Source organism: Ochotona princeps, chromosome X (assembly GCF_030435755.1).
Source record: "Ochotona princeps isolate mOchPri1 chromosome X, mOchPri1.hap1, whole genome shotgun sequence".
Taxonomy (NCBI): Eukaryota; Metazoa; Chordata; class Mammalia; order Lagomorpha; family Ochotonidae; genus Ochotona; species Ochotona princeps.
Genome location: NC_080865.1, coordinates 52,700,106 through 52,726,327, shown reverse-complemented (window position 1 = coordinate 52,726,327; position 26,222 = coordinate 52,700,106). Strand labels below are relative to the sequence as shown.

The 26,222-nt window shown below is 36.4% G+C and overlaps 1 protein-coding gene across 10 annotated transcripts in view; it reads right to left on the bottom strand.

The window, feature by feature from the left end:
* The window catches only part of DACH2 (dachshund family transcription factor 2), a 521,453-nt gene extending 495,809 nt beyond the window's left edge, over nucleotides 1–25,644 (bottom strand). For all 10 annotated transcript variants that reach the window (XM_058658946.1, XM_004592794.2, XM_058658950.1 and 7 more), the window contains exon 1: nucleotides 24,965–25,644. In XM_058658946.1, coding sequence (XP_058514929.1) covers nucleotides 24,965–25,479 — 515 coding nt within the window. In that variant the 5' untranslated portion in view covers nucleotides 25,480–25,644. The remainder of the gene's footprint in view (nucleotides 1–24,964) is intronic.
* Between the last annotated feature and the right edge of the window lie 578 nt (nucleotides 25,645–26,222).

The window sequence follows — 26,222 nt, the reverse complement described above, 5'->3', positions numbered from 1 at the left end:
CCATTCAAAAATTCTGGTTTTTAAACTGAATGATGCTATACACAGAAAGGTATTCAACATTTGTTTTTAATAACCATTACTCATAGGACCTTATGAAAAAGGATATTTAATACTCTGTGTTTAAGAAATAGCATTCTGGGGCCTGGCGGCGTGGCCTAGCGGCTAAGGTCCTCGCCTTGAACGCCCCGGGATCCCATATGGGCGCCGGTTCTAATCCCTGCAGCTCCACTTCCCATCCAGCTCCCTGCTTGTGGCCTGGGAAAGTAGTTGAGGACGGCCCAAAACTTTGGGGCTCTGCACCCGCATGGGAGACCTGGAGGAAGTTCCTGGTTCCCGGCTTCGGATCGGCACAGCACCGGCCGTTGTGCTCATTTGGGGAGTGAATCATTGGACGGAAGATCTTCCTCTCTGTCTCTCCTCCTCTCTGTATATCTGACTTTATAATAAAAGTAAATAAATCTTAAAAAAAAAAAAAAGAAATAGCATTCTGGATCGTTTGGTAGATCCAGAAAAATGAATGAACTTCAAAAGTCCCTTTTTAGAAAGACAAAAATTAATCACTACCAGCAAACTGGCATCAACTAAGGGCAAGATTCTAGACAAGTGAGCATGCCAGGAGGGAAACCATATATTGGGTAAGAAAGTAGGGCCTTTAGCAAACTAAAAGGCATGTTCTTCCCCAACCTCAGCCTCTTGAACTAATTACCTAGAAATTACAGCCTGGGGTTAGATCCTGTCGCACCTCATTAAGATTCCCAACCACTACACAGGATAAACAGTAAATCGGGCGAAAGTAAAAGTCACAAGAATGAGTGCTGAGAAAAGCTGTTCACTTCTCTTCCCTATATTCTAAAGAAACTGAGCAGTTACTGCTATAGGTTCTAGTCACCAAAGTCACATATTCTTAGCCACTAGATCATTAACTAAAGTCAGATATACAGAGAGGAGGCGAGACAGAGAGAAAGATCTTCCGTCTGGTTCATTCACTCCCCATGCGGCCACAACGGTCAGAGCTGAGCTGATCCGAAGCCAGGAGCCCAGAGTCTCTTCTGGGTTTCCCACATTGCTGCAGGATCCCAATGTTTTGGGCTGCCCTTGACTGCTTTCCCAGGCCACAAACGGGGAACTGGATGAGAAGCAGAGCAGCCGGGATTAGAACCGGCGTCCATAAAGGATCCCAGCACATGCAAGGCGAGGACTCCAGCTGCTAGGCTACCATGCGGAGTCCACCATATCCATTTATTGAAGAAGAGAAGAAATAATACAGCAACAAGGTAATCTTCCATGCTCCCTACTTCAATCTCCTGAGTTCTATTAAAAGCTCAACAAGGTAGTTCAGAATTTTAACTAAGTGATGCTGCTTTCTGGCTGTAAAACAGATGACAAAATTCTCCGAAATTCGTTTTCAGTTTTCAGAGGAGATAAGCCAGCTGCATAAAGGGTAACCGATCTCCAATTTTATGGAAAATTAGCTTGGTTTTTGCAACATTTATTCCAGTCCTTGAATAAAAAAAAAATCCTGATATTGTACATTCAACTTGCTTTCTAAATTTCTTGATGACATTGACAATGCATTTTCTTGCTAATGCTGTTTCTCAGAACCCTGGGATTCTGGAAGAAGTACTTTAAGAGTTGAAGATTCTGAAGCCCAGCAAGATGCTTCAATTAGCTAGCCCTTCCCCTGCAAACAGCAGAATCCCATATGGGAGCCAGCTTCATACTCCGGCTACTTCACTTCCCATTTAGTTCCCTACTTATTGCCTGGGAGGGCGGTGGAGGACAGCCCAAAGCCTTGGCACCCTGTACCCTCATGGGAGACCCGGAAGAAGCTCCTGCCTCCTGGCTTCAGATAGGCTCACCTCCAGCTGTTGCGGCCACTTGGGGAGTGAACCAACAGACGGACAGTCTTTCTCTGTGTCTTTCCTTTCTTCTATACATCTGCCTTTCCAATAAAAATAAATAAATCTTCAAAAAAACAGAGTTCAGAAGTTAATTAGTCATTGGGATCCCCACGTCCCATATCAGAATACTTGGTTCGAGTAACAGTTACTCTGCTCCCAACCCAGCAGCTTGGCACAGTCCACGCTGTTGTTTCAGATTGGGAGTGAACCAAAATACAGAAGATAGATTCTCTATCTATCTCTGTCTGTGTCTCTCTTTCCCCTTTCAACTTAAATAAATAAATAAATAAATAAACAAAGCATTTAAGAACTTTTGGTAGCATTTGATGGTTGAATAAGAGGAGATCTGGGTATTCTCCAAAACAACTAAAGCAAATCTTTTAAACTCTTTTCTGTAAATAATACATAATAAAATATTTATTTTAATAAGATAGCAAAAACGAGTTTGATTATCATTGTTGTCTGTCATGTACAAATGTCATGTGGCTGTGAAAAACTTACTAGAAGTACTGTATTATAAAACTGAGAACAATAATACCCAAAGCCATCCTTTGGCTCCTTTAAAACCAATGTCTGTTTAACTTCTTTATCTTTATTGGAAAGCCATAGCAATAGCTCTGAAGAATAACTCAAACTCAAAAGAGAATGTATTAACAAGAACACAGTTCCTTGGATATTTTATCCTATGATATGGTAGTACACCACTTTGGAGAAATGTATTAACCATGTTAGTTCTTGAAATGAGAGAGAAAGTTTCACAGGACAGTGATGAAGTTAGAAAGGACTAACGTTTCATTTTCACGGGGGAACTTGGCCATTGTAAATGCACAATAATCCTAGTGGCAGTGTCTTCTATAAAAGGCCGTACTCCACAGGGATACATGAACCAAATCTCCAAAATAAAGTCCCAAAAACTAAATCTCGGAAAGTCAAATAAATTAGATTTGTTGCTTTCAATTGTACAATAAGTAACTGAAGAAATCTTTTCCAGTAAAAGCAGATAAACTGCAATTTAATATTTACTCATTCTTTTTTAGAGAGTGGGAGAGACAGAGAGAAAGATCTTTTGTCTGATGGTTCACTCCCCAAGTGGCGGCAACAGCTGGAGCTGAGCCAATCTGAAGCCAGGAGCTTCCTCCAGATCTCCCATGCGGGTGCAGAGTCCAAAAACTTTGGGCCGTCCTCAACTGCTTTCCCAGGCCACAGGCAGGGAACTGGACGGGAAGCCGGGCTACCGGGATTAGAACCGGCGCCCATATGGGATCCGGGCACGTTCAAGGCAAGGACCTTAACCACTATACTATCGCGCTAGGCCCTACTCAATTTTTTCAAAAACGTTTCTGTATATCTGAGAGAGCAATTGCACACTAGAGAGAGAAAGAAAGATAGAAAAGCTCAAATCCATACACTCACTTCCCAAATGCTTACAACAGCCAGGGCTGAACCAAGCCAAAATCAGGAGCTGGTAATCCAGTCCTAGTGTCATGTGGATGACAGGGAACTATTTGAGCCATCATTTGCTACATCTCAGGGTATAAATTAGAAGGAGGTGAGTATCAGCCAAAGACACACTTCTGAGACCTACTCTCAATAAGTAAAGACATTAAATAATTGTGTTCAGTTGGCCTTGGATGGTGAATATGTGCCCCACTCCCATATAGAATAGAAGCCAGTGTTGATCAGCATGTTTTAATAGTGATCCAAAGTGGACATGCAGGGTAATAACCTAAACCAGAAATGTAATAGAGTGACAGCACTGTTATCAGCAACTTGAAAAAATTCACCTGATCAAAATTCACAAGTGCTTGTTTATGTCACATTATGATACATTGCTTGAAATTTTGTTGTCAAATGCTTTGGAAAATGGTTAGTACTATGTGAAGAAAATATCTTAGAATGGACTGTGAAAATCAGTTAATATATGAAATTCAAATCAATAAAAGACTATATTAAAAAGATATGTACGTTATGATTTTTGACTCCCACAGATACACCCACAGGAATTTGAGGAAGCTCTGAAGTATTCACAATAAACTTATTTCCAACTCACTATGAATTGTTTTGCATTATCATAAGAATGATGTCTATGTACAAAACTTGACATGGTTGGTAAGGAACACTAACAATATCTATTATTATTATTTCCAATTATTAATACATTTATTGATAGACAATATCTATATTAAATTGAAAGACTAAGTCTACAACTAAATATGACTATAATGCTGGAATCTCTTCATTTCAGTGTCTGGATATGGAAGCACAAAATCCCTCAAGGTAAGAGCTTGCAAATCCATATTTGGAATGCAGCTTGCAAATAAGCCCAGAGATCTCCAATGGAAAGACTATTTCCTCTAGGCCAGAATGATGTAATTTTGATTTTTTTAGGAAAATAATAAGGGTTATTTTGTTAAAGGAGTAGTCTGAAAAAGTCTCATGATAAAGGTGCTTTGTCATTTCTTCGCTACAAATCACCACAAAATGATTTTCAACGCAAATCCCCGGCTTCATAGGGTGAAACAGTAAAACATCCTGGGCCCTGCACAGTAGCCCAGTGGCTAAAGTCCTCACCTTGCATGTGTTGGTATCCCATATGGGCACCGGTTCATGTCCCAGCTGCTCCACTTCCCATCCAGCTCCCTGTTTGTGGCCTGGGAAAGCAATCGAGGATGGTTCAAAACCTTGGAACCCTGCACCCACATGGGAAATGAAAAGAAGCTCCTGGCTGCTGGCTTCAGACAGAGCTCAGCTCCAGCCATTGAGGCCACTTGGGGAGTGAACCAGTGGATTGAAGATCTTTCTCTCTGTCTCCTTCTCTGTGTAAATCTGACTTTCCAATAAAAATAAATAAATAATAATAAAACATCCTAGTTTCCTTGAGTGTTCAAGAAGACAAGATATCTTTCAGGTTACCAAGAATTTGAAGTAAATTTTTAAAAAGGCATCAAAGAAAAGGTAATATATCTCCTGCCAATGGATGACACTCCGCAGATCTATGGATATTATATATTTACCTTCTTATCTCTTTTTGTATCAAATACATGGATTCATCTACTACATGTTACTGTATCTACAGTGGTTTCATTGTCAGTTCCCATTTTCTGCTCCCTGCATTCATCCGTCTCCTGATTCAAAGCCATCCCTTTAACACATCATTCCTAATTAGATGATTAGTGCTTGGAAGGGCAGGAGATAAGTCATTTGCATAATTTAATCATAAAAAGAAGTTAAAGATACAGATTTTGCTGTTCGTTTGTACAATTATCTTCTTCAGCCTGGGGGGGTTGATATATTAATGTGATTAAACAGTATTTCTGCAAACAGGCAACTGTGTGTCCTCTATTAAAGCAGGGCTGGAGGCAAATGAAAAATTAATTTCAGAAGACAATCAATTTTATTCTACATGACTGTAATAAATAACAGCCCATCTGCAGACAACTCATTAAGCCTTGGGAGGGTACATGTGTCACAAACTCTAAATGACACACAAGGCTGAATTTTCCACCAAAACAGAAATAGTAATAAATGGCTTTCCAGCTGCCATATCAACCTAGAAAGTCAACATTCAAGTATTTCCTAGAAGATAAAGTTCATGCAATGTCATCCATTGTCAACCAATTTAGACTCAGTTACAAAAATTTCTGAAAACTCATTCTTTTCTATCTAAAATTTGTTCATTTTTGTGCTCTGAGCATATGGATATATTTCTAATACTTATTAGTGTCAGCACCATTTTCACTAATTAGCGAAAACATTTACTATGTAGGATGAGCAGTTTATATACAAGTTTTCAATTCATCTGAGCCAAATAAATTGTGTTAATGTCCACTTCTTTGATAAGAAAACAGGTTTATGCAGCCATACATTCAGAAAGTGTTGGAATCAGGACACATATCTGTTTCTGAGATAAATTATAATTGCCTATGTGCCTCTTTGTAGCTGCCCATCAAAACTAGAATATACACCTTAAAGTAAGAATGTCCTTAAATATGAGCATTTCACAGTAAATACATTTAGTTGTAACAAATCATAATTATACTGTCAAACCAACAAACTACAAACATTTTGAGTACTTACATCTCTTTACCATGTTTACCACTGTAAGTGACAAAATGAGACATCAGATTGCTCCTGAAGCTGAGAAATTCTTAAGGTACTTTGGGAAAAGAGAAGATATAAATACTTTAAAACTTAAAAATCTATACAAATACAGATAAAAGTTTCCAGAAGCGAGATATCTCCATAATGGGATAAAAGAGTCCTCTTCAGAAGAGGTAAGACTTTAGCTAGATCTTTGAAGATGGTTGTTTTCAGTAAGACCTTGAGTAGGGCAATTATTACCAAAAAGGAATCTCAACCTCATCATTTTCTGATATCAGTTCATTCAGGAAGTTTATATTACATCAGTGCACTTCTATTCTCTTTTAACAAACTTGCCAATGATTCATGCTTCAATAAAATATTCATTTGAAGTTCTAATCTCATCAGATTTAGAATATCAGGCAAGATGAGTAATTACGTGTTTCTTTACTTTGCTTTTGTGTAGTGGAGATTAGGGTCATATTCGAGTGCTTAGAGCAGTCTTTCTGAACCACTTTGGAAAGCCTATCCTGATAAAGATAACTAGTGTTTAATGCATGCATATGTCTTTTCTCAGTGCGATATAAAAAGGGAAAGCGAGATTTTTTTAATCACTCCAATAGAGCCAAAATCAAATTTTAACAATGAAATTCCCTTCTAGCCTCCTCTCACCCCCCAAACAAGAGTCTTAATAGCAGATGTTACTACATCTGGCTCTCCTTGCTATTCCCCAGCTGAAAAAATTAAAACTCACTCAGAATCAGTGACAGAATCTAATGGGAGTTTGCAAATGCTGACCAAACCTTTCTTCCCAACTACTCTATTAAGATGCCAGGTATAGGCAACCCCCATCCGAGAAAATGTGTTTCCTAGATAATTAGCAAGGAATTAAGATTGAGATCACCAGCTTCTTAGCTGCACTTTGCAATGGTTTCACATGAGAACCTGATTTAAAGCCTAACCATTTCTTCCTCACCCAACCTCCAAGGTCACAGAAATCCTGAGAGTAGTCAGAGTAGCTGTAAGAAGTGGTGACTATAGCAAGAGATGTTTAAGTAGTTTCCACGTGAGGTTAATAATGCATGAATCTGAAAACAGCAGGTATTAAATATATATATATATATATATATATATATATATATATTAATTTGATTTCTGCCAATTTGAATGCATTATGAACCCTCTAGGGGTAAAAAAACTATGACTTTTAGCTCTGTACTTTATCTAACAGATTTTTAGTATTCTATTTAGAAATTAACAACATATCAAAATGAAGTAGGAACTTCATTTACTGTCCATGAATGTATAACATACTGGTAAGATCAACAAACACCTATCACAGGACCAATGATATTCTGGATATAAAATAAATGTATAATAAAGTGTTTTCCATTGTAGAATCACATCAACACTAAATACAGTAAACCAAACATTATTTCAATGATTTTAAAAGTGCTACTTTTCACCATATTCCTCAAAAACAGTTTGGCTAAAGAATGCACACCCAAGAAAATTCAGGGATTATTGGCATAAATATACAAACTTTCATAAAATATTGAATATAGATTGCTTTTTAAAAACAATACCTTCCACAAAGTGAGTTCTCGGAGTCCTGGATTCCAAGAACTTTCATTTTAAAATTTTAGAAATTAAGTAAAGAATAACTGTTCAGGAACACAAAGCTGTGACAACACTGCCACACATAGTACAAAAACATGGGTTTCTGATTTATATTAAGGTGAACATATTTTGTGAATTTCATATATACAGATTTAACAGCACAGTGATACTTTCCTTACCACCCTCCCTTCTCCTTTCTTTCTTAACTTCTTTTAATTTGTACAATGACATTCGGTTGATTTTGTAATCACAGGTTTAACTCTTCACTAAATAAAGAATTAAACAAGCAGTAACTAGAAAAACCTCAGTTTTTACAATATACAGACAAGGGCTGTAAACAATCATCAAATTTCAAAACATCAATTTGACCAACATGTATTACAGTTTTTTGTATATTAGTTATTCTGTGTATTAGTTACTGCAAATCAGGGAAAACTTCCATCTTTTGAAGACTAGCTTGTTTCACTAGGCATAACGGCTTTTAATTGCATTCTTTTTGTCACAAATGACAGGATTTAAAATTTTACAGATGCTTCTTTTAATTTTTAGCCATTTCAATAAATAATATGCTTTGAGATATTCCAACAAAGGCCTTTCAGTTTCTTGATGTTCTCTTTTCCAAGGATCTTTAGAACTACACTTTAGTCACTCAAGTCCATGATCATACGCCAACCTGTTTTATGATCCAATAACTGCAACACTTCATATTCTGTTCATTGACTACCACTACCACCTTTCTAGTGTACTCCTTCTAGCACTTGAATTCTGACAATCATTTGACCCCATTTTGGAACTTCTGATTCATTGAAACTATCATCTTTTCACTGGCTATTATCTGCTTGACATTCTCTTTCTACCTGATCCATTTAAAATGCATTCTCAAGGGCCCAGTATGGTAGCTCTGGTGGCTACATCCTCTGCTAGGATTCCACATGGGTATCGGTTCATATCCACTTCCATCCAGCTCCCTGCTTGTGGCTTGGGAAAGCAGTCAGGAGTGGCCCAAAGCCTTGGGAACCTGAACCCGTGTGGGAGACCTGGAGGAGGCATCTGGTTCCTGGCTTCAGATCAGTTCAGCTCTGGTCATTGTGGCCACTTGGAGAGTGAACCAGCAGACAAAAGATCTTTCTTTCTGTATCTCCTATTCTTCATATATCTGCCCTTTCAAATAAATGAAATAAAATGTTTTAAAGTGTATTCTCATTTTTTTATCATCACTTTTTGCATAAACCCTCAACTCTGTCACCCCTCTTGCTTTGTTGTACTCATGCCATTTAGCAGAACAATTCTTGTAAAACAATTATTTGCTTACTTGGCACCAATACTATCGCAGCACTACAGGGTGAAATTAAACACTCAACTACACTGACCATTTGAATTTATGACCACAAACCTCAATGGAGATTTAATGTTAACTGGCTAATAATGCTAAACTTCCTTTAATAGTTTACTCTTCTACTTGCCCAAGTGGCCATTTAAGACTCTTTCTATTTAAATCTCCAACAAAAGTTCCTAATTTCCATTTCCAAATGCTGATTTCCTTGACAGAATCGCACAAGGACTTTTATAGAACCCCACTACCATATCAACTGTAATGCCCATCCAGATACTAAGTGTTCCCAATTGTTAGCCTGTATCTACCAGGGTGGTTTCTATCTAAAGTCAATGCCTCCACTTATGCACTGGATCCTATCCACTTACCCATACTCAAAAATATCACTTCAGCAATACTTCTACCTCTTTCCTTTCATATATTTATAATCTTTACTGGAAATTTCAATACATACTATGGTGTTATTTTAACTCATTCAAAATAATCTACTTAAAGTTGTGACACGAAGGTCAGCACTGTAGCATGGCAAGTTAAGCTGCCACTTACAGTGTCAGAATCATATATGGGTGCTGATTCATCTCGCAGGTGCTATACTTCTGACCCAGTTCCCTGCTAAGGCACCTAGGGAAGCAGCCGAGGATGACCCAAGTGCTTGGGCCCCTGCATACACATGAAAGACCTGGAAGAAGCTCCTGGATCTGCGCTTCAGTCTGGCCCAGCCATAGCCATTGTAGCCATCTGGGGTGGTAATCAGAAAACGGAAAATCTCTTTCTCTAGAGAGAGATATATATATATATAACTCCGCATTTCAAATAAATAAGATAAATTGTGAAATCAGGCACACCATTCTCAGCAGTCCCCTGGTGGTTTGCTCTCTTTGCAAATCTCTGGAATGAGTTGTTTCCATTCTGTCATCAGTTTACCTGGAGCTGGCATTGTGGCTTTGAAGGTAAACGTCTGCAGTACCAGCAACCCATACGGGAGGAAGATTCCTTCCTTTTTTCCCTCTTCCTCTTCTCCCATCCCCCATTACTCTCTTTAAAATAAATAAGTATTTTAAAAAATGCCACTCAGACTTTTCATTTCAAACCCCCCACCAAAACTTTTCTGTTCAACAATAATTTCCATTAGCACATCCAGTGGCCCAATCCTCAATGTTCATAATGTGTGAGTTAATAGCCGCACTGTACATGATTGATATCTCTCACTGCCCTTGTTTAGCTAGCAGGATATGGCTCTCTCCTGGTTTTCTTTCTATTTCACTTGATGTTCTTTCCCAAGCTCTCTGCTGATTTTTCCACTTCTCCTTGATTGACCCAGGATTCACTCTGAAATGCTCTTTTGTTCACTTCTCAGTCTTTTGGCTAAAATAAAGTGAAATGATCTTTTCTATTTCCTACTGTTGTCCCCTAACTCACCTCACTGCAGTCATACTTGCCTTCTTAATGTTCCTCAAACGTAGCAGGAGTGCCCTTGCATACAGTTGAGCTTTTTGATCAGCCTGAGACACTTTTATCAGACTCTTCTTAGGTAATGCCCTTCCCTTCAGGTATATGAACAAATCTCACTTCGTCAGTGACATCTACCATGTTCATCTTATTTAAAACTACAAGTGATTCCAATATCCTTTTATGCTAATTTTGCTCTACTTTCCCCATAATACTCACCACCTTCTAACACATGCATACAACATAGTTTTGCTCTTTAGTATATTATTGATTCTCTTTCCTTATCTCCAGCACCACACTCCATAATGTAACCTCCATTTCAAGGGCATAAATTGTTTTCTACTGCTTTTTATTTTTATTATTTTAACAGATGTTTTCCAAACACTTAAGATATTGCCTAATATAGAGTAGAACCCCAAAAGCTCTTTGGTGAATAAAATCTTTTTAATCTTTTATAGGTTGTATCCATTAACTCAACAATAAGATTTGAAGCTCTCTAAACTCACACACAGATCCCAGTGTTTTAAACACAAAAGATAATTCATATTTTCAGTAACCACATAATGAATTCTTAAAACTCTCTGATGACCTGCTGCCAACTCTACACACTCTCTTGAATTACTGCTTCTTTCTCTTTTCCATTTCAAATATGAAGCTTCTGATGATTTGACAAAACCTTTCTGTATTACTTATTTGTATTGATATACTATGCAAGAGTTTTGTTACCATGTTTCTGAAGACATCTTGAAAGGGCAGTGGGAATCATCAGGACATGTACCCTGAAAAAAATTACACTGAAGCTCCTGTGTAGCACTTCTACTTCCCACCACTATATTCTCCCTAATTGACTATCTAGAATAATCCGCAGTTTAACTAAATTTACTCCGTGAAGTCCATCCTTCAAACTTACCACTTCCACAGACAGCATTGAGAGTATAGTGTATCAGAAGAGTCAAAACAGTAAACTTACATTCAAGAGCTGGTTCTGTATTACATTAGACTATGTACATTTAGGTAATTCATTTTACTTGTCTGCATTTCCATCTTCTCACATAAATTCAAAATCAGATGACTTGCCTCACAAAACTGCTGTGAGAATAAATGCAGAGAGTGTGTGAACAAGCTTTGCAGCTCGTGAACTTCAGGAACATAAGATGGTATTATTCCCTAGAAGCATCGTAAGTATCATTATAACTATGGATGATGCTGACTTAGCATTGAGTGAAAAAATTTAAATGATATTAAGTGATCCCCAGAAGCACCATATTATAAAATGATCAGCCATTTGTTTATAAAAAAATTTAGATTTCAACACAAAATTATAAAGATGGACTCTTGTAAAGATTAGGTTAAATGAGCCTATGTAAGTGAAAGCGCTGAATTAACTATAAACCAGTACACACAGAAAGTGTTTATGATTACACCTTGCTAGTAGCTTTTAACTTTCAGAGATATTTTCAGAATAATGGCATAAAGCAAATACTTAACTTTACAGTACTCATTAAATCAAAAAATGAGAAAAATGCCACTTCAGCATTCTTTAATTCAACTTTTAATGTTCTTTAAATAATCTTGAATGCAGTGGCTAAATTTAGTCTCTACAATGCAAACTTAGTTACTATTTTATACTATAAAAACTTCACACACATACCCAAAGGCAAAATGTAACTCTTTCTTAAAAAATTCATACTTAACATGTGTTACAAAAATGTACCATGGCAAGCTAGAATAAAGCTAACACATCAAGAATACTAAGAGAACTTACAACACATATATAAAAGAACATGTCCAAATTCTCTTAATTAGCATTTACAGGAATATTATTTTTAGGGTGACATGTACACAAATGTGCTATTATGGTTTCTACTGCCACCAATTCACCTCAAACAGAATAACATTTGCCACATTTTGCATTTAGCCATGTTATGTTTATTTGTAGCTAATTTTTTATACCTTCTGTTTCTACTTATAAATCCACCTAAGTTAGTCATTTGAATAAAAGTAATTAAGAGAGACAATTCAGTCAAAAACTCCATGGAAATGCCTTCATCAGTATGACCTGTACTGTCTACATTGCATCTATTACAAACGGGTCTGTGCTCTGTTTTCATGAGAATTATTTTTTATCAAGTTTTTGTAGCCATACTTAATTTCATTCACCTGTCTATATCCAAGTAGAGCTAGATTATATAATTTTTCTCCTCTTTGAAATTAAAAGTCTTCCTAACTAGAAATGAAACTAAATTACTGAGCTCCACTGACACGTTTGATGGAATATGAATCCAGAAGAGATCCTGTTTTGTTTTTCTCACAAATATGGAAACTTTAAGAGGAATTTATTAGACTGTGTTTACATTTAAAAACTAAGAGCCCTCTTGGAAATTAACAAAAACCACACCCAAAAAAAACCCCAATAAACTGAATATACAACAGAGCAGTCATTTAACTCAACGGTAATAAAACTGCAAAGAATAATAAAACATCACTAGCGATCAGGGAAATGCAAATCAAAACCACAATGATACATGACCTCACTCCTGTTGGAATGGCTACAGTCAAAATGACAGAAAGTAACAAGTGCTGGTGAGAATGTAAAGCAATTATATGTATAAAAATTACATAAATGTATAGAAATTATATAAACTTACATGATGTTGATGCAAATGTAAAGAAGTATAGCTGCTATGGAACACGGCATGAAGATTTCTTTAAAAGTTGTCACTAGAATTGTCATATGATCCAAATACCCCACTATTATGTATATATCCAAAAGATACAGTCATTATATGAAAGAAATATCCGTACCACCATGTTTACTGCAGCACTGCTTGCATTAGTGAAGATCAATGTATATATCACCAGATGAATAAAGAATATGTGAATATATCATTTGTATAAACTTAGCTGAAACTGCAAGACATTATGTTAACTGAAATAAGTCAGACACAGAAAAACAAATCCATGTTTTCTCTCACATGTGGAAACTAAAGACAAAAACTCAATATGAACACAGAATTGTGATTATAAGAGGCTTGGAAGGGTGGGCGGATAGAGGGAGTTTGAAGGAAAAAATAGGGGGAGCTGGGTGCAATCCATTGTGACAAAATATGCTAGCATGAGATGTTAAGACTAGGGGAAGGTGGTTACAGGGTATGTAAGAATTCCTTGTACTACTTCACAATTTTCATTTTGTAAGTTTAAAACTGTTCTCAAGCAAAATGTTTATTTTAAAAATAAATAAAATATTTAGGCTCTGGTGGAATGTGGATTATGTAAACACTATACAACCTCATGAAAAAGAACATGTCTTTAAAATTACAAAAACCTGTCAGCACTATATTACAAGAATAAACCCAAAACAACTTTAGATGTAAGAAAGCTGCTATGCCAAGTATACTTAAACCAATTAAGTTCTGGAGTATTTACTAATCTTTCATAGATTATAATATTCAGTGCATACTCATCATGAAAATGGATGTTCTTGCCAGGACATGATTGGCACCAAGATCACAATGCCACTTTTCTTAATTTTTCTATATTTAGAAGATAAACATGCTTAGAACATTTCATAATGAATTGCAAAGCTTAATTAATACTACTTTTATTTTGCATATGCTTGAATTTAGCCATCACTACTTTCATGGCCATGAAATTCTACTTTGGTAATATGAAGACAGGACAGTAAGAATGTAGATACCATGTTTGGTATAATGGTTAAGATGCAATTTGAGACATCCTAAATCTCATGTTGAGGTGCTTGGGTTTCAAGACCCTGCTCCTCCTCCGGAGTTTTACACATCCTGGGAGACACCAGGTGTTTGGGTTCCTGTCACCCACGTGGTATACCTGGATTCAGTTAAAGGCTCTGAGAGCCACTATGATGCAGCCCTGGCAGTTTGTGAGCATTAGGAATGTAAACTAACAGAGTCAATCTCTTTCCCTCTCCCTCTCTCCCCTCTCCCTTTTATTCAAACTGAAATAACTAAAATTTAAAAAGAATGTCACATAATGCAATGTAATAAATAAAAATAAAATTAAAAAATAAAAAAGAATGTCAATAGTTTTTAGATCACTATATATTCCCTTGTGTAGTAGACTTGCACATAGTAGATACATAGCAAATACAAATTTGTCATAAATTGAATTGAAAAAAATGTGTGTGTGTGTTCAAATGGGATATTCTGGTTAACTCAAAGTAAGGCCTACATCTCTGTACTATTATAAAATGTACATGCAGCAAGTGTTTTACTATCAATGAATTGCCCTTTTGTAATCCTCAACTAAAAGGCTAGAAAGCACTCACAAATTTTTCTATAAAATAAATTTAGAAGTTTAGCAGGTTACAGATTTAAAGCCAGCAAACTTAACACTAGCATTAAATATTTAATTGTACATGTTTACAAATAATATCATTGTCCAAAATTATTCACATGCCAATATAATAAATTGAAGGCTATACATTCAGAATGAATAAAAACGAATATTTCTCCTCCATGCTTTCATTTTTGCCATTTAATATCATATGGGATCACAAAGTAAAGGAAGTTCTAAGCTTGAGGATCTGACTGGTTTGAAGCTATAATACAAATTAAACCAAGACTTTTCACATTAAAGATGTACCATTGAAAATTCACACTTGCATGTTTTACTGCAGAACATGTCTTACAGAATGATTAATTTAATGAATATTTAGGATTTAAATACAGCACAACAAATACATACCAGGAAAAAGTTAACAAGGTCAATTACCTACTGGCTTGCTCGATGCAAGTACCTCTTGTAAGTCAAATCTCCTTTTGATATGTACTTTATGAGTACCCTCTCTTCAGTTATCAAGCTAAAATACTGCTTCTATCACAATAACACAGACTGGTTTTAGATGGATGTCTCTGGTATAATCCTGAGGATTGAAAAGGAGTGTACTGTTTACCAATATAATATATGAGGTGGGTATAGGAAAAGGAGTTTTACAGATCATTCAACAACAGATATGGCAAAATTTCCCAACCCAAATATTTTATAATTTATTAAATATGATGGAGGAGAGTGGTATGAATGGTAGTTTAAACTTCCTATGCTAAAGACTGTGGCTGTAGAATTAAGCTTCTATGAAATAAGATCCTTTTGCACGGCGCCTAGAGTATTACACAGCATTGCAAAACGTATAATTTAGCAAGTACTAACTAAACACACCCACCATAATAATAATAAATAAATCAATGAGAGGCCAAACAAGTTTATGAAATAGTGTTGCTTTAAATCCTAAGTTAGCTGAAATTTGGTTTTTCAAATATTTACTGATTTACAACAATACAGCAAAAAAATAATACTCACGAGAGTCTAATTTATGTCCTTCGGGTTATCTGTTCCAGGTGAGTCAATTTGCTTCTTAGTAATTAAATGTCCTTGGTTAGAACTCAAGAAAAGAACCACATCATTAAAGCATCCAGCCCTATCTCTTCTAGCGCTGTAATAAGCAACTCTTCAACGTCTGCATGTTCACTATTTTTCAGAAGGATCAAAGCCTAAAGTAGATACATAATAACATTTTATTACTTTACATGTTGAAGTTTTATGTAGCTTCTCTGATTTGATGTGCTTTGATATGCCATTAAACTTCAGATTTTTTTAAAATGTCTGTGTGAATTTTACCTATTCACTCTACTACCAAACACCATTAAAATATAGTACAATCTTATATGAAAATTATGTTCTATAAACATTCTATCTCACAAGTGATTCATAATTTAGATAATGCACTAACAGTAGAAGAATAAAAATAAATTTGTCTAAACATTATTTGTGATATTTTAAACAAGCATGTGAGAGACAGACTTTTTCCAAAATAACTAAAAGTTTAGAATCTAACATATTGCTGTAAGCTATAATGGTTATAACTGTTAATCCAATACACCTTTTATACAAACCCATAAACACATGAGTGGAAAAATAGCACAGATGTTCATCTCTAATGCAATTTCCATTCAATTTCCTAAGTGCGGTCCCTGTGTGCAAACTAGCTTAACGTTATGTTTAGCTTGCAAATTCTTTTAATAAATAATGAATGCAATAAAACTAGGAGATCAATGGCAAGCTGAGAAATCATAAAAAAAAGCCTTTTGTGTTCAGGCTGTTGCCCATTTCAAACTTTAATCCGGAGACAGATCAATATTACTTTTTTCTTTTTAACCCATCACATAAATAGCAGATAGACTAAATGTAGCCTAAATGCTGTTACCAGCAAGTAGTCACTAGCAACCTGATAAGATCATTGGATACAATTGCAATTGAATGTTTATTCCTTAACAAACACACTACATTATACACTATTAAGCACTCAACTTGTTTAAAAATGAAAAGACTGTATAGTAATAAAAATACTGTGGGTCATTATTTTTTAAACATTTTTGTACTATATATTTTTTTCCAGAGTGTTAACCACACAGTTTTCACCACAACATGCTCTAATAAACTGAGTGATCATAATGGGTCAAAATAATACACATATATGAGTAGTTTCAACCCCAGGGGTCCTACATGAAAGGAAATTTTACTCTTCAAAACTAATTATACCTGAGAACACTAAGTTATTTGTTTACATAGGTAATGGGGAAACTACTTCATGCAAATTCAAATATCAAGTACACTGGCTCATAAGCCTATTGAGGGGAATATTTTGATAATATTTTATATATTTTTTATTTCTTGTCAGTGGCAAAAGGGAGTAAATCCCTCTTCTTACTCCTTATTTTATTGTATTAACGTGCATTTATTGTTCAAAAGCAGCATCACAGTCAACTTCCCTAAGTGTTAGTTTTGATCTCAAGTAGTGTAAACCTAAGTCACTGAGACTCACTCCAATTAGGCTCACGTTACTTCTTAATTCTTGATGGTTCATAATACAAGAATCTCTGCCTCATGTTTTCACTGAAATAAAATATTAAAAAGTCATAGTTTTGAAAGTCAGATAGAGGCAGAGAAATGAAAAAAGTCATATTTTCTTTGATGATATACTTTATTTCAAATATTCCAAAATCATACTTTACATTGTGTTACCTTTACATGTGGATTTATAAAAGGCTTTTAGCATGAATACAAATCGTTTATACTGGAGTTAAATTTTTACTTTTTTACATTCAATATATCTACACCTTACATAACTATTTCTTATTTAGACTTGTTTTTGTTTCATTTGAGAGATATAACACAACAAGATTTCTCAACTAGTGGTTCACCCCCACCCCCAAATGCCTACAACAGATGGGGTCAGACCAGGCTGATTCCAGGATCCAGAAAAATCAATCCAGTTCTCCCACCTGGGTGGCAGCGATACAACTACCCGAGCCTTCTCAAATGACTTCCAGTTGCTGGAGTGAGCTTCCAGTGGAAGCTGGAAGCTGCAGTGAGACAGATCTGGAACACAGTAACTCTGAGGTGGGTGGTGGGCTATCTCATCTGGCATCTTAACTGCAAGGCTAAAAATCAGACCCTAACTTAACTTTGTGAAGGAACATCAATAAGTGCAAAGAATTCTGATAGAAGAATGAATGCGTATGTGTGTTTAACCATTGCATTCATTCAATCCATGCAAATCAGGTGATACATACATATATATATGGAATATTGGCCTTAATGAAGTTTTACAATGATTATTAGTAGAGGTAAAAATAATTTCTGATGAACTACTATATTACAAACTCAACCCTTCATTTTATTTAACAAAATCAGTTCCCCATTAAGAATCTTAGAATAGGTATTGGTAAAAATTTAAGCTTTTCCTTAAATATACGTATTATATTTAATTTGAGTAAAATAATGTATATCTTATAGTCACAGTACTAATATAATAATTTCACCAACGATAATATACAGACTTTAAGAAGGAGGTGGTGCTATCTCAACATGAAAACAATTATGCTTTAAATAAAATTTGAAAAAAATGGTAACTGTTGTTCATAATGTTATTGAAGTTCCTTATAAACTCTTTAAACCCTAATATAGTTCACACCACATATTGTAAGCTCCCGAGATTAGCCTAGAACAAGAAATACCTTTTTTTCTACAGAATCTAAAATCTAAAAGAATATCATTGAACAAATTTCTGTTTTCCTATCCTGATAAATGTAACAAAATTATGATTAAAGTGTATAGTACAGGTTTTCAAAGAGTACTTTCAAGGCTGTTTTTTCTTAAATACGTATTTTTTGAAGAGTTGAACAAGAGAATAATTGAGCTTCATTTGTTAAATTTGTATTTTCAAATATGACAATTTTTTAAGATTATGTGATTCAAAGCACTACATTTAAAGTTTTTACATCAACTGATAGCATTGTTTCTCTCCCAAAACCAAGGTGATGAAGCCACAGTTTAAATGACACAAAATATTTATGATATTTAATGAAGGTGAATAATAAATTTCACTAGAGTTATGTCAAAGTCTCTTGATGTGCATATGCTTTTCTATGGTATAGGACATAAAATTACAAAATCAACATTTGTTGTAACTGAATGATTTATGACTTATAAATAATTACACAGAATATAAATAACTGAAATATATTAAAATGAAATAAAATTTGGAGGATTGTCAGCATCACAAACTGAGGAAATGATGGACAGGCTGTCTTCTTGCTACTTAAAAAATGTTAAATCCTGAAGGAGTTTTAAATCCCGTGGTAAGAATATATTGCAGCTGCATTAAACCAACCAAAAGCTTATTAGTAAGGATTTAAAAACTAACACCCTTCTGCAATCAATTTGGATACAGTATTATTCTATTTATAGTGACACTTTCAATGTGTCCCAATCACACATTACTAATTCTCATTTTTCCTATGATTAAATATTAATGTGGAGGCATTATTAAGCAGCTAAACTATATTTAGGTTTTAATATATTGATTTCCACCATTTTGAAATGGTTAACAATATTGTATGAATATTAATTCTTTCCCATGAAGACTCTTTATGATTGGCTTAATATTTTTCTCTGATTTCTAAATAAACTAAAACAAATTTTGTGATTCTAGCAGAAAATGGAAAAGAGATGCCGCCACTTTAAAAGCTTCAATCTCTTTGACATTGCTGGCAGTGTATGGGAACATTAATGCATCTGTCATGATAACAAGCTAAGAATAACATCTAGACATCAAACCGAGCAGAGAATCCATCTGAAGTGATTCATTCAGATCTGTCTCATTGATTTATTAAACACAGGGCAACATCTGCAGCCTCACAGAACCGCTTCGTGAAATTAATGCAAGATCAATTCAAATGGAAAAAAGTGTAAAAGAGATAAATCAAAACACAATTTGCATGCAGTTCCACAATCAGGCTTATTGGGTGCAAATGCTCAATTTCCCTTCCAAAGCAAATGTGTTTAAATGTTGTTTTATCTTTTTAGAATCGTGTGATCTGAAGTGACAGTGAAGACTTTTGCACATTGAAATAGCAAAAGAGAAGAAAAGAAGGAGAAAATGCTACCAAAGACCTTTTGAATATGCAACAAGAATATCATTAATACCTAATTGTTTTGCTTTGGGGAAAAGATTTGATGTCTTTTCTCCAATAAACATAATATGTTTTTTATTCTTGTATTAATTATGATGGTTTTAATATGGATTTAAAATGTTTGAGTGGGTAAGCCTAAATCATTTGTAGCTTTAAATACAGAAGATAAAGTGCCACTAGAGAGCTAGATTGCCAACCGAAATATAATATACTGTGATTAGGGTTTCTCACAACCCTATTTGCCTACTGTAAGTATTTAAAAAATAACTAGGTATTTCATTAAGAAAAATAAAGTTACTTCAAAAATCACCAAACTATTCAGACGATCTCCTACAGGTATCAGGGATTTCTGTAATCCCTATAAAAAAAGTAATGATTAAAGGCCATCACATTTTAATTGTTGGCATTCATGTGCTATACATTGAGGATAATATCATACATAAAAATACAAAGATGTGCTTTATCATGTCATGGATCATTTCTTTAATGCAGTAGTATCCATCACCAACAAATGAATATTTAAAGCAAATAAAAATGCCAGCGGAATCTCCAGATAAATACAAAAAATGGTGATTATGTGGAAGTATGCCTTTTAAATTAATGTATAAATGGAAGTTCTGTGCATTGGCATATGACAGGACTGTTTCAATTATAATTTTGACACCATTGTTCTAATATGGTTGTTTATTGTGTGATGGTTTAACATACTATGAAATGTCTGCAGTTACTGCCCAGATTCATTTTTTAAAACCTTTTTATGATTTCTGAAAATGCTAAATCAACCGAAACACTAATCCCGGAAGGTGACACAAGATCTTAAAAAATATGACATTGTTTAACTTTATGACAAATACCAAACATCAGTTTTCAAACTAAATTATGTCCCTTTGTACAGGATCATGAACTACAAAGTATTCATCAAGTTTGAAATCAGAGCAAAACTCATTGAGTAAAAAGCAGTTTAAAAATGTAGTAAGTCATTGTAACTTACATTAAGTTATTCTAATATCAGAAGTAATTTTTTTCAAAATAGCAATAAACTACAACTGGACCTTTTCATAATTTAATTTTAGCAACATGAGTTTGAATATAGGTTAAATCATATCTCAACACTTTATTAAAATACTTTCTAGAGCATACATTTATGATCCTTCAAGTATCTATTTAGCTTTGTTTAAATTACTAGATAACATTTAATCAGTTGCTCCTTAAATGAGATTAAATGTCAATCATCCAATCTGACAATGTTACTTATACCTAAATAGACCAAAGAAATGAAACTAAAGTGTGTTGATTTGCTTTCATGTTTAATGAAGTCAGCTTTTAACTTGGCATTTTACTAGTACATTAAATTTTGGAGAATTTAGTAAGGAAAATCTACTGAGTGGTCATTTTAAAGATTTTCTTTTTGAAAATTACTGCTCTTGCAACTGTTAAAGTTTTATCAAAAATAGGGCCAAAGTCATAATGCTTAACATGCAAAAATAAAAATCTGAAGCAATATAATGATTTTCCCATTTGGTTTTGTGTGATCTTCATTTTTGGAGTAATTTCAAAATAATCTCCCTATAATTAATCTCCAAAGTTAAAGGGCATGAAGGAAGACATTGTATTGTCTCAAACTTGATGTGGTGTTAAGATTGACTTCTCTAACAGAACAACAAATGATCAAGAGTCTTAGTACTACTATTATCTAGCAGTTAAGAAGGATATTATTTGCCCACTTTCTGAGAAGAAAACGTTGAATATTTCAGTAAGTGACTGAAAATAAAAAGTTAATAAAAGATACAGGTAGAGCTCTTGGTATCACCTACATCACTATTCCTTGTGTGCTGGGATAGTGCAAGATTCATTCTAAGTTAAAACACATTAAATGAAAACTAGTTTACTCTCATATTTGAAAGGGAGAGAGAAGATGTTTATTACATGGAAAAACAAAATTGTCAATGACACCATTATAAATAGGCCTTTCATTCAACAATAAATTATCAAATTTATCAATCCAGAGATGAAGATCAAGTTTTTCAAATAAAATATAGCCGAATGTTCCTAACAACTGAACATTAACTTTTTCCTTGTGCTTTACTTTTCTACTTCTTTTTAATCCAGAAAGGCTAAGAAGCCATGAGATATGAAGGACAACCCTCTGTAGCCACGGCTCCACTGGTGTGTCAGTCATCCTCTTTGGGCATCTCCATACGGTTTTCCCCTTCATCCTTCATCTACCTTATTTTGTCATTCATGGATTTCCTTACTATTTATATCCCTTTCGTCTCTTTTCATGAAATAGAAGTCACAGAAATAATGTTGACGTAAACATTAATTTTATGATTTTATTTAACAATTCAGATTTTTTGAATGATTTAAGGTATATAATGGTACGTGAAGTATTAAAACATCTATGAAAAGCATTGATGTATTTTGTAGTTTTAACATGACTATGAAAGCATTTTGCATCAGTTCAGTTGGGTAATTGTATTTAATTTATTAATTTAACTTCCTCAGAAATTGTGACTCTACTTAAAAATTGCAATATAGATATGTTTCTAGTCATTTTCCTCATATTCATTTAGAGAATTTATTAACAGAATACATTTTATAAATTTTTACAATGTATGCTCCAATACTGGTAACACAATTATAGAAAATGAAATTAATAAAGAAAATGCTCATAAAAATGCAATTGGCACATGCATATCATAAACATATTTCCTCCCAGATTTCATACTTCCCTGTCACCTTTATAACACACTCACAAGCAAATCAAAAAAGTATTACAGATTCTGTAATAAGAGTCAATACAACTTCATCAGAATAAAATAATCCAAAATACATCAGATAACTAGAAATATGTAAGACCAAAACTGCCTCTGGATACTCATTTTTCCCTTGAGTGAATAACACTAACAAAAATTAAAGTTTCTAGTTACAGAAAAAGCATCTAAATCCCGTCAAAATTGTGCAGATCTGTTTTTAAAATGAAAGTCATAGACTTTACTCCAGAATGTGTAAATTAATTATTTAAAAATGAACAATTTCCTGAGCATGATAACCAGTCTACTGTAAGAATGGTCATTGGTAAGACAGGGGAGGGAGAAGAGAACGGAGTGAGTGAGCAACACCAGAACAAGACAGAGAGGCTGAAACACTGAGGGACAGAGGGAGAAAAGGGTAATAAGAGGATAGGTTTTCACGTCTGCAATAATTTAAACATGAACGTTTTTGAATGGTGATAAATGAAGTAGATGATTCTTATCTAAAGTCCTTTTTAAACCTTGAGTTTGTGTGCTGGGGAAATACTTTGTGGTCAAAATAAAAATTGCTTTCTACTCTTGCAATCCATACTTGCTTGTTTTATTGGGTGGGCCATTATCCTTTGTGCTTTAAGGCCATCTATTTTCCTTAAGAAAAGCTGATCTTAATAATCCAGGTTCTAAACCTTAAATGTGAATCAGGTAACTTTTCACATGAACGGGTTTGATTGTTTAAACATGGGAGACTGCCCAAAGAGAAAGAAAAAGCCGCCTTTGTAAGTTCTGTAGCATTATCTTATTGCAGCAGTAAGCAACAGTTTGCCTACAAGCTGTCAGTAATCTTTCAACCACACAAAGCAATTTGGATATACAACAGCTGTGGAAACTGAGTTACAGTTTGAGCTCATAGACCCAGAGAAACTACAATTTAAAGTTGCTTTATGACAGGCTACTTAAGCAGAAGTTTTTGTTTAGTAGGTTTTAATTTTTGGCAAAATGATAAATAGTGCTACAGTGTTACAAGATCTTTTGCTACTTTTAGTCTGCTGATGTTGATTTCTTGGTTTGCATACCAATCTCATGAACCAAATGTGGTCTTACCCAAAACATTGCAAATCAGAGATGAAATAAATACTCGGAAGGCTCACAGGTGTGTAAAAAGTCAAATAATCTTGAATATAGTTTCTCTTGCTTTTTTTTTTTTAACTCAAAGAACATTGAACACAATTTGCTTCTTATATGCAAATGAACATCGGTTCTCCAAGGTACTTCTAACCTGGGATGTGAAGGAGGTAGACTTACAAGCAGGGAAGCTGACCATCCTCATTTAAGGAATTCTGAGACGAAGAACTGAGAGCATCCTCTCTGAAAAACCTCCGAACTTCTACAAGAACCCCCAACGCGGTCCTGGCCCCAGTGTTCCATGCCCCACATACCCTCTGCAAATAACCCAGAAGGGACGATTTCAGGAAGGCGACATCTGTCATTGTGTTTTTTTTTTTGTTTTTTTTTTTTTTTTTTTGTAAAAACAGGCTCCATTGACTTCCCTGTATCATGTACCGGGGAGATATGCGCAGCAGGCATGAGCACACATTTTCACAGACCTCTCTCTCTCTCTCTCTCTCTCTCTCTCTCTCTCTCTCTCCTCTCTGTCTCCTCTCTCCCTCTCTCTCTCTCTCTCTCTCTCTCTCTCTCTCTCTCACACACACACACACACACACACAACCTGCACCAGCACACACCTCACATACTCTCACAACACACACTCAGGATGGGGATCAAATCACCCTCTGGGATGGATACTAGACTTCCGAACTTCTGCATGCCCCAAGTGCTGTGTTTCGGGTTGCCAGCTTAGGAGCCCCGCTTACAGGCTCAGCCAGCCCTCCCTCCCCCACCCTGGAGAAAGCCCTTGGTGTTCATGTTGAAGAGAAAACCTATCCGACCCGTGCGGCCACAAAAGAGCAGGAAAGAAAATTAAATAGAGACATTATAACAAGTAACCACAAGCAGCCGGGGCGGGGGGGGAAGCCATGCAAGATGTGCGCAAGAGACTGGAAAGTTGCAGTAGAGACTGCCAACTGAAGTTTGTGCGGGACTTTTCAGACCTAAGCCCTACCACCGAGCGCGGAGTAGAAAGGACCGACAATTAATGAGTCCTTCTAGCCCTCTTTGCCCTGTAATTGCAATACGAAGAGTAGAAGCAAGATAAAGATAGTTACAACTCACGCATTGCAAAGTTGGACAAGGGCGATGAGACATGCAAAAGAAGGCATTAAGGGGAAGAGAAGCAAGCGAGCCAAGAGACGAGTGCCTCACCTGGCATTGGTGCAATCGGTGAACAAAGTTTCGAAGTCTTTCCTGGTGATGAGCTTGCAGCGGTTCACGCCTGGCTGGATAGCCCCCAGCCCGCGCAGGATCCGGACCTGCTCTACAGTACACACCACGGGGGATATGTCCAGTCTCTTCAGCTTGGTGTACACGGTGTGTAACCCTCCCACCAGATGCTTGAGAAAAAGATCAAAGACTTGCGGTAAGCAGATCAGTTCTTGGCCGTCCATTAGGAACGAAGCCACCTTCACCCCGTGCATGTCGACCATTCGGCATTCGTTGGTGTTGGTGTTGCCGCTGACGCCGCCGCCACCGCCACTACCGACCATGCCACCCCCTGCGCTGCCGCTGTGGTTGTTGGTCATGAAACTGTTGATCATACTAGGGGTGAGTCGAGGGGGCTCTCCCGAAGTCGAGTACAGGGGTTCAGCCCGAAACAATCCCCCCGGGACGCCGGCGCCGCTGGAAGTTGCAGAGATTACCGGAGGTGCAGAGACAGCCATGGTCACTCCGTCTCAACCTTGGGTCCTCCGACCCTCGTTTTCTCGTGCTGACTCCTCTAGGTCCTCTCACACTCACTCCTCTCACTCCGACTCGCTCTCTGGCGCGCTCTCGCTAGCTCCCAACTGTTCTCAAGTCTCCCTCAGCCCGACTCACGCTCGAGCTCACCCACCACCCAGCAGACAGTGAACAGCCCTGACCCACCGCGGCCCGAGACCCCACCCTCACCACACCCCCTCCCGAGACTGGCAGCGCCCCCCAGCCAATGGTTCCCACCCCCTCGGAGCCCGAGCGCGCCGAATGGCTGCCGCCGGCGAGGAGGTGGAGACTGCCTGGCCGGCCTCCGACTACCTGAGGCCTTTCAGCGCTTGCCAGTGAATGGAGATGAAATTCGAGAAGGGGGCGGTGTGGTGCCTCAGCTTCAGGCCTCTGAGTCTGACCAGAGAACGTCCGCTTGTCACGCAGAACTCTCAAAGTGGCCTACGCTAGATACTCATCCCCCTTCGCGCCCCACGGGTGTTGGGTTGGAAACACAAAGCAAGCCTCCAGAACGTGCCTCCCGGACCCCTCCCGCCACTGCGCGATCAGGTTCAGTGGAGAAAAGTGAAGTGGCAGTGCCGGCTCCTCTCTCACGGTGCTCCAAAACTCCGCAAACACTGAGAGGTGGCTTTGGCCAGCTTCGGGGGAAAGACTCCAGCGAGCCCAGAGGTAAACAGCTCAGCCCTTCTCCAGTTCACCTAGCGCA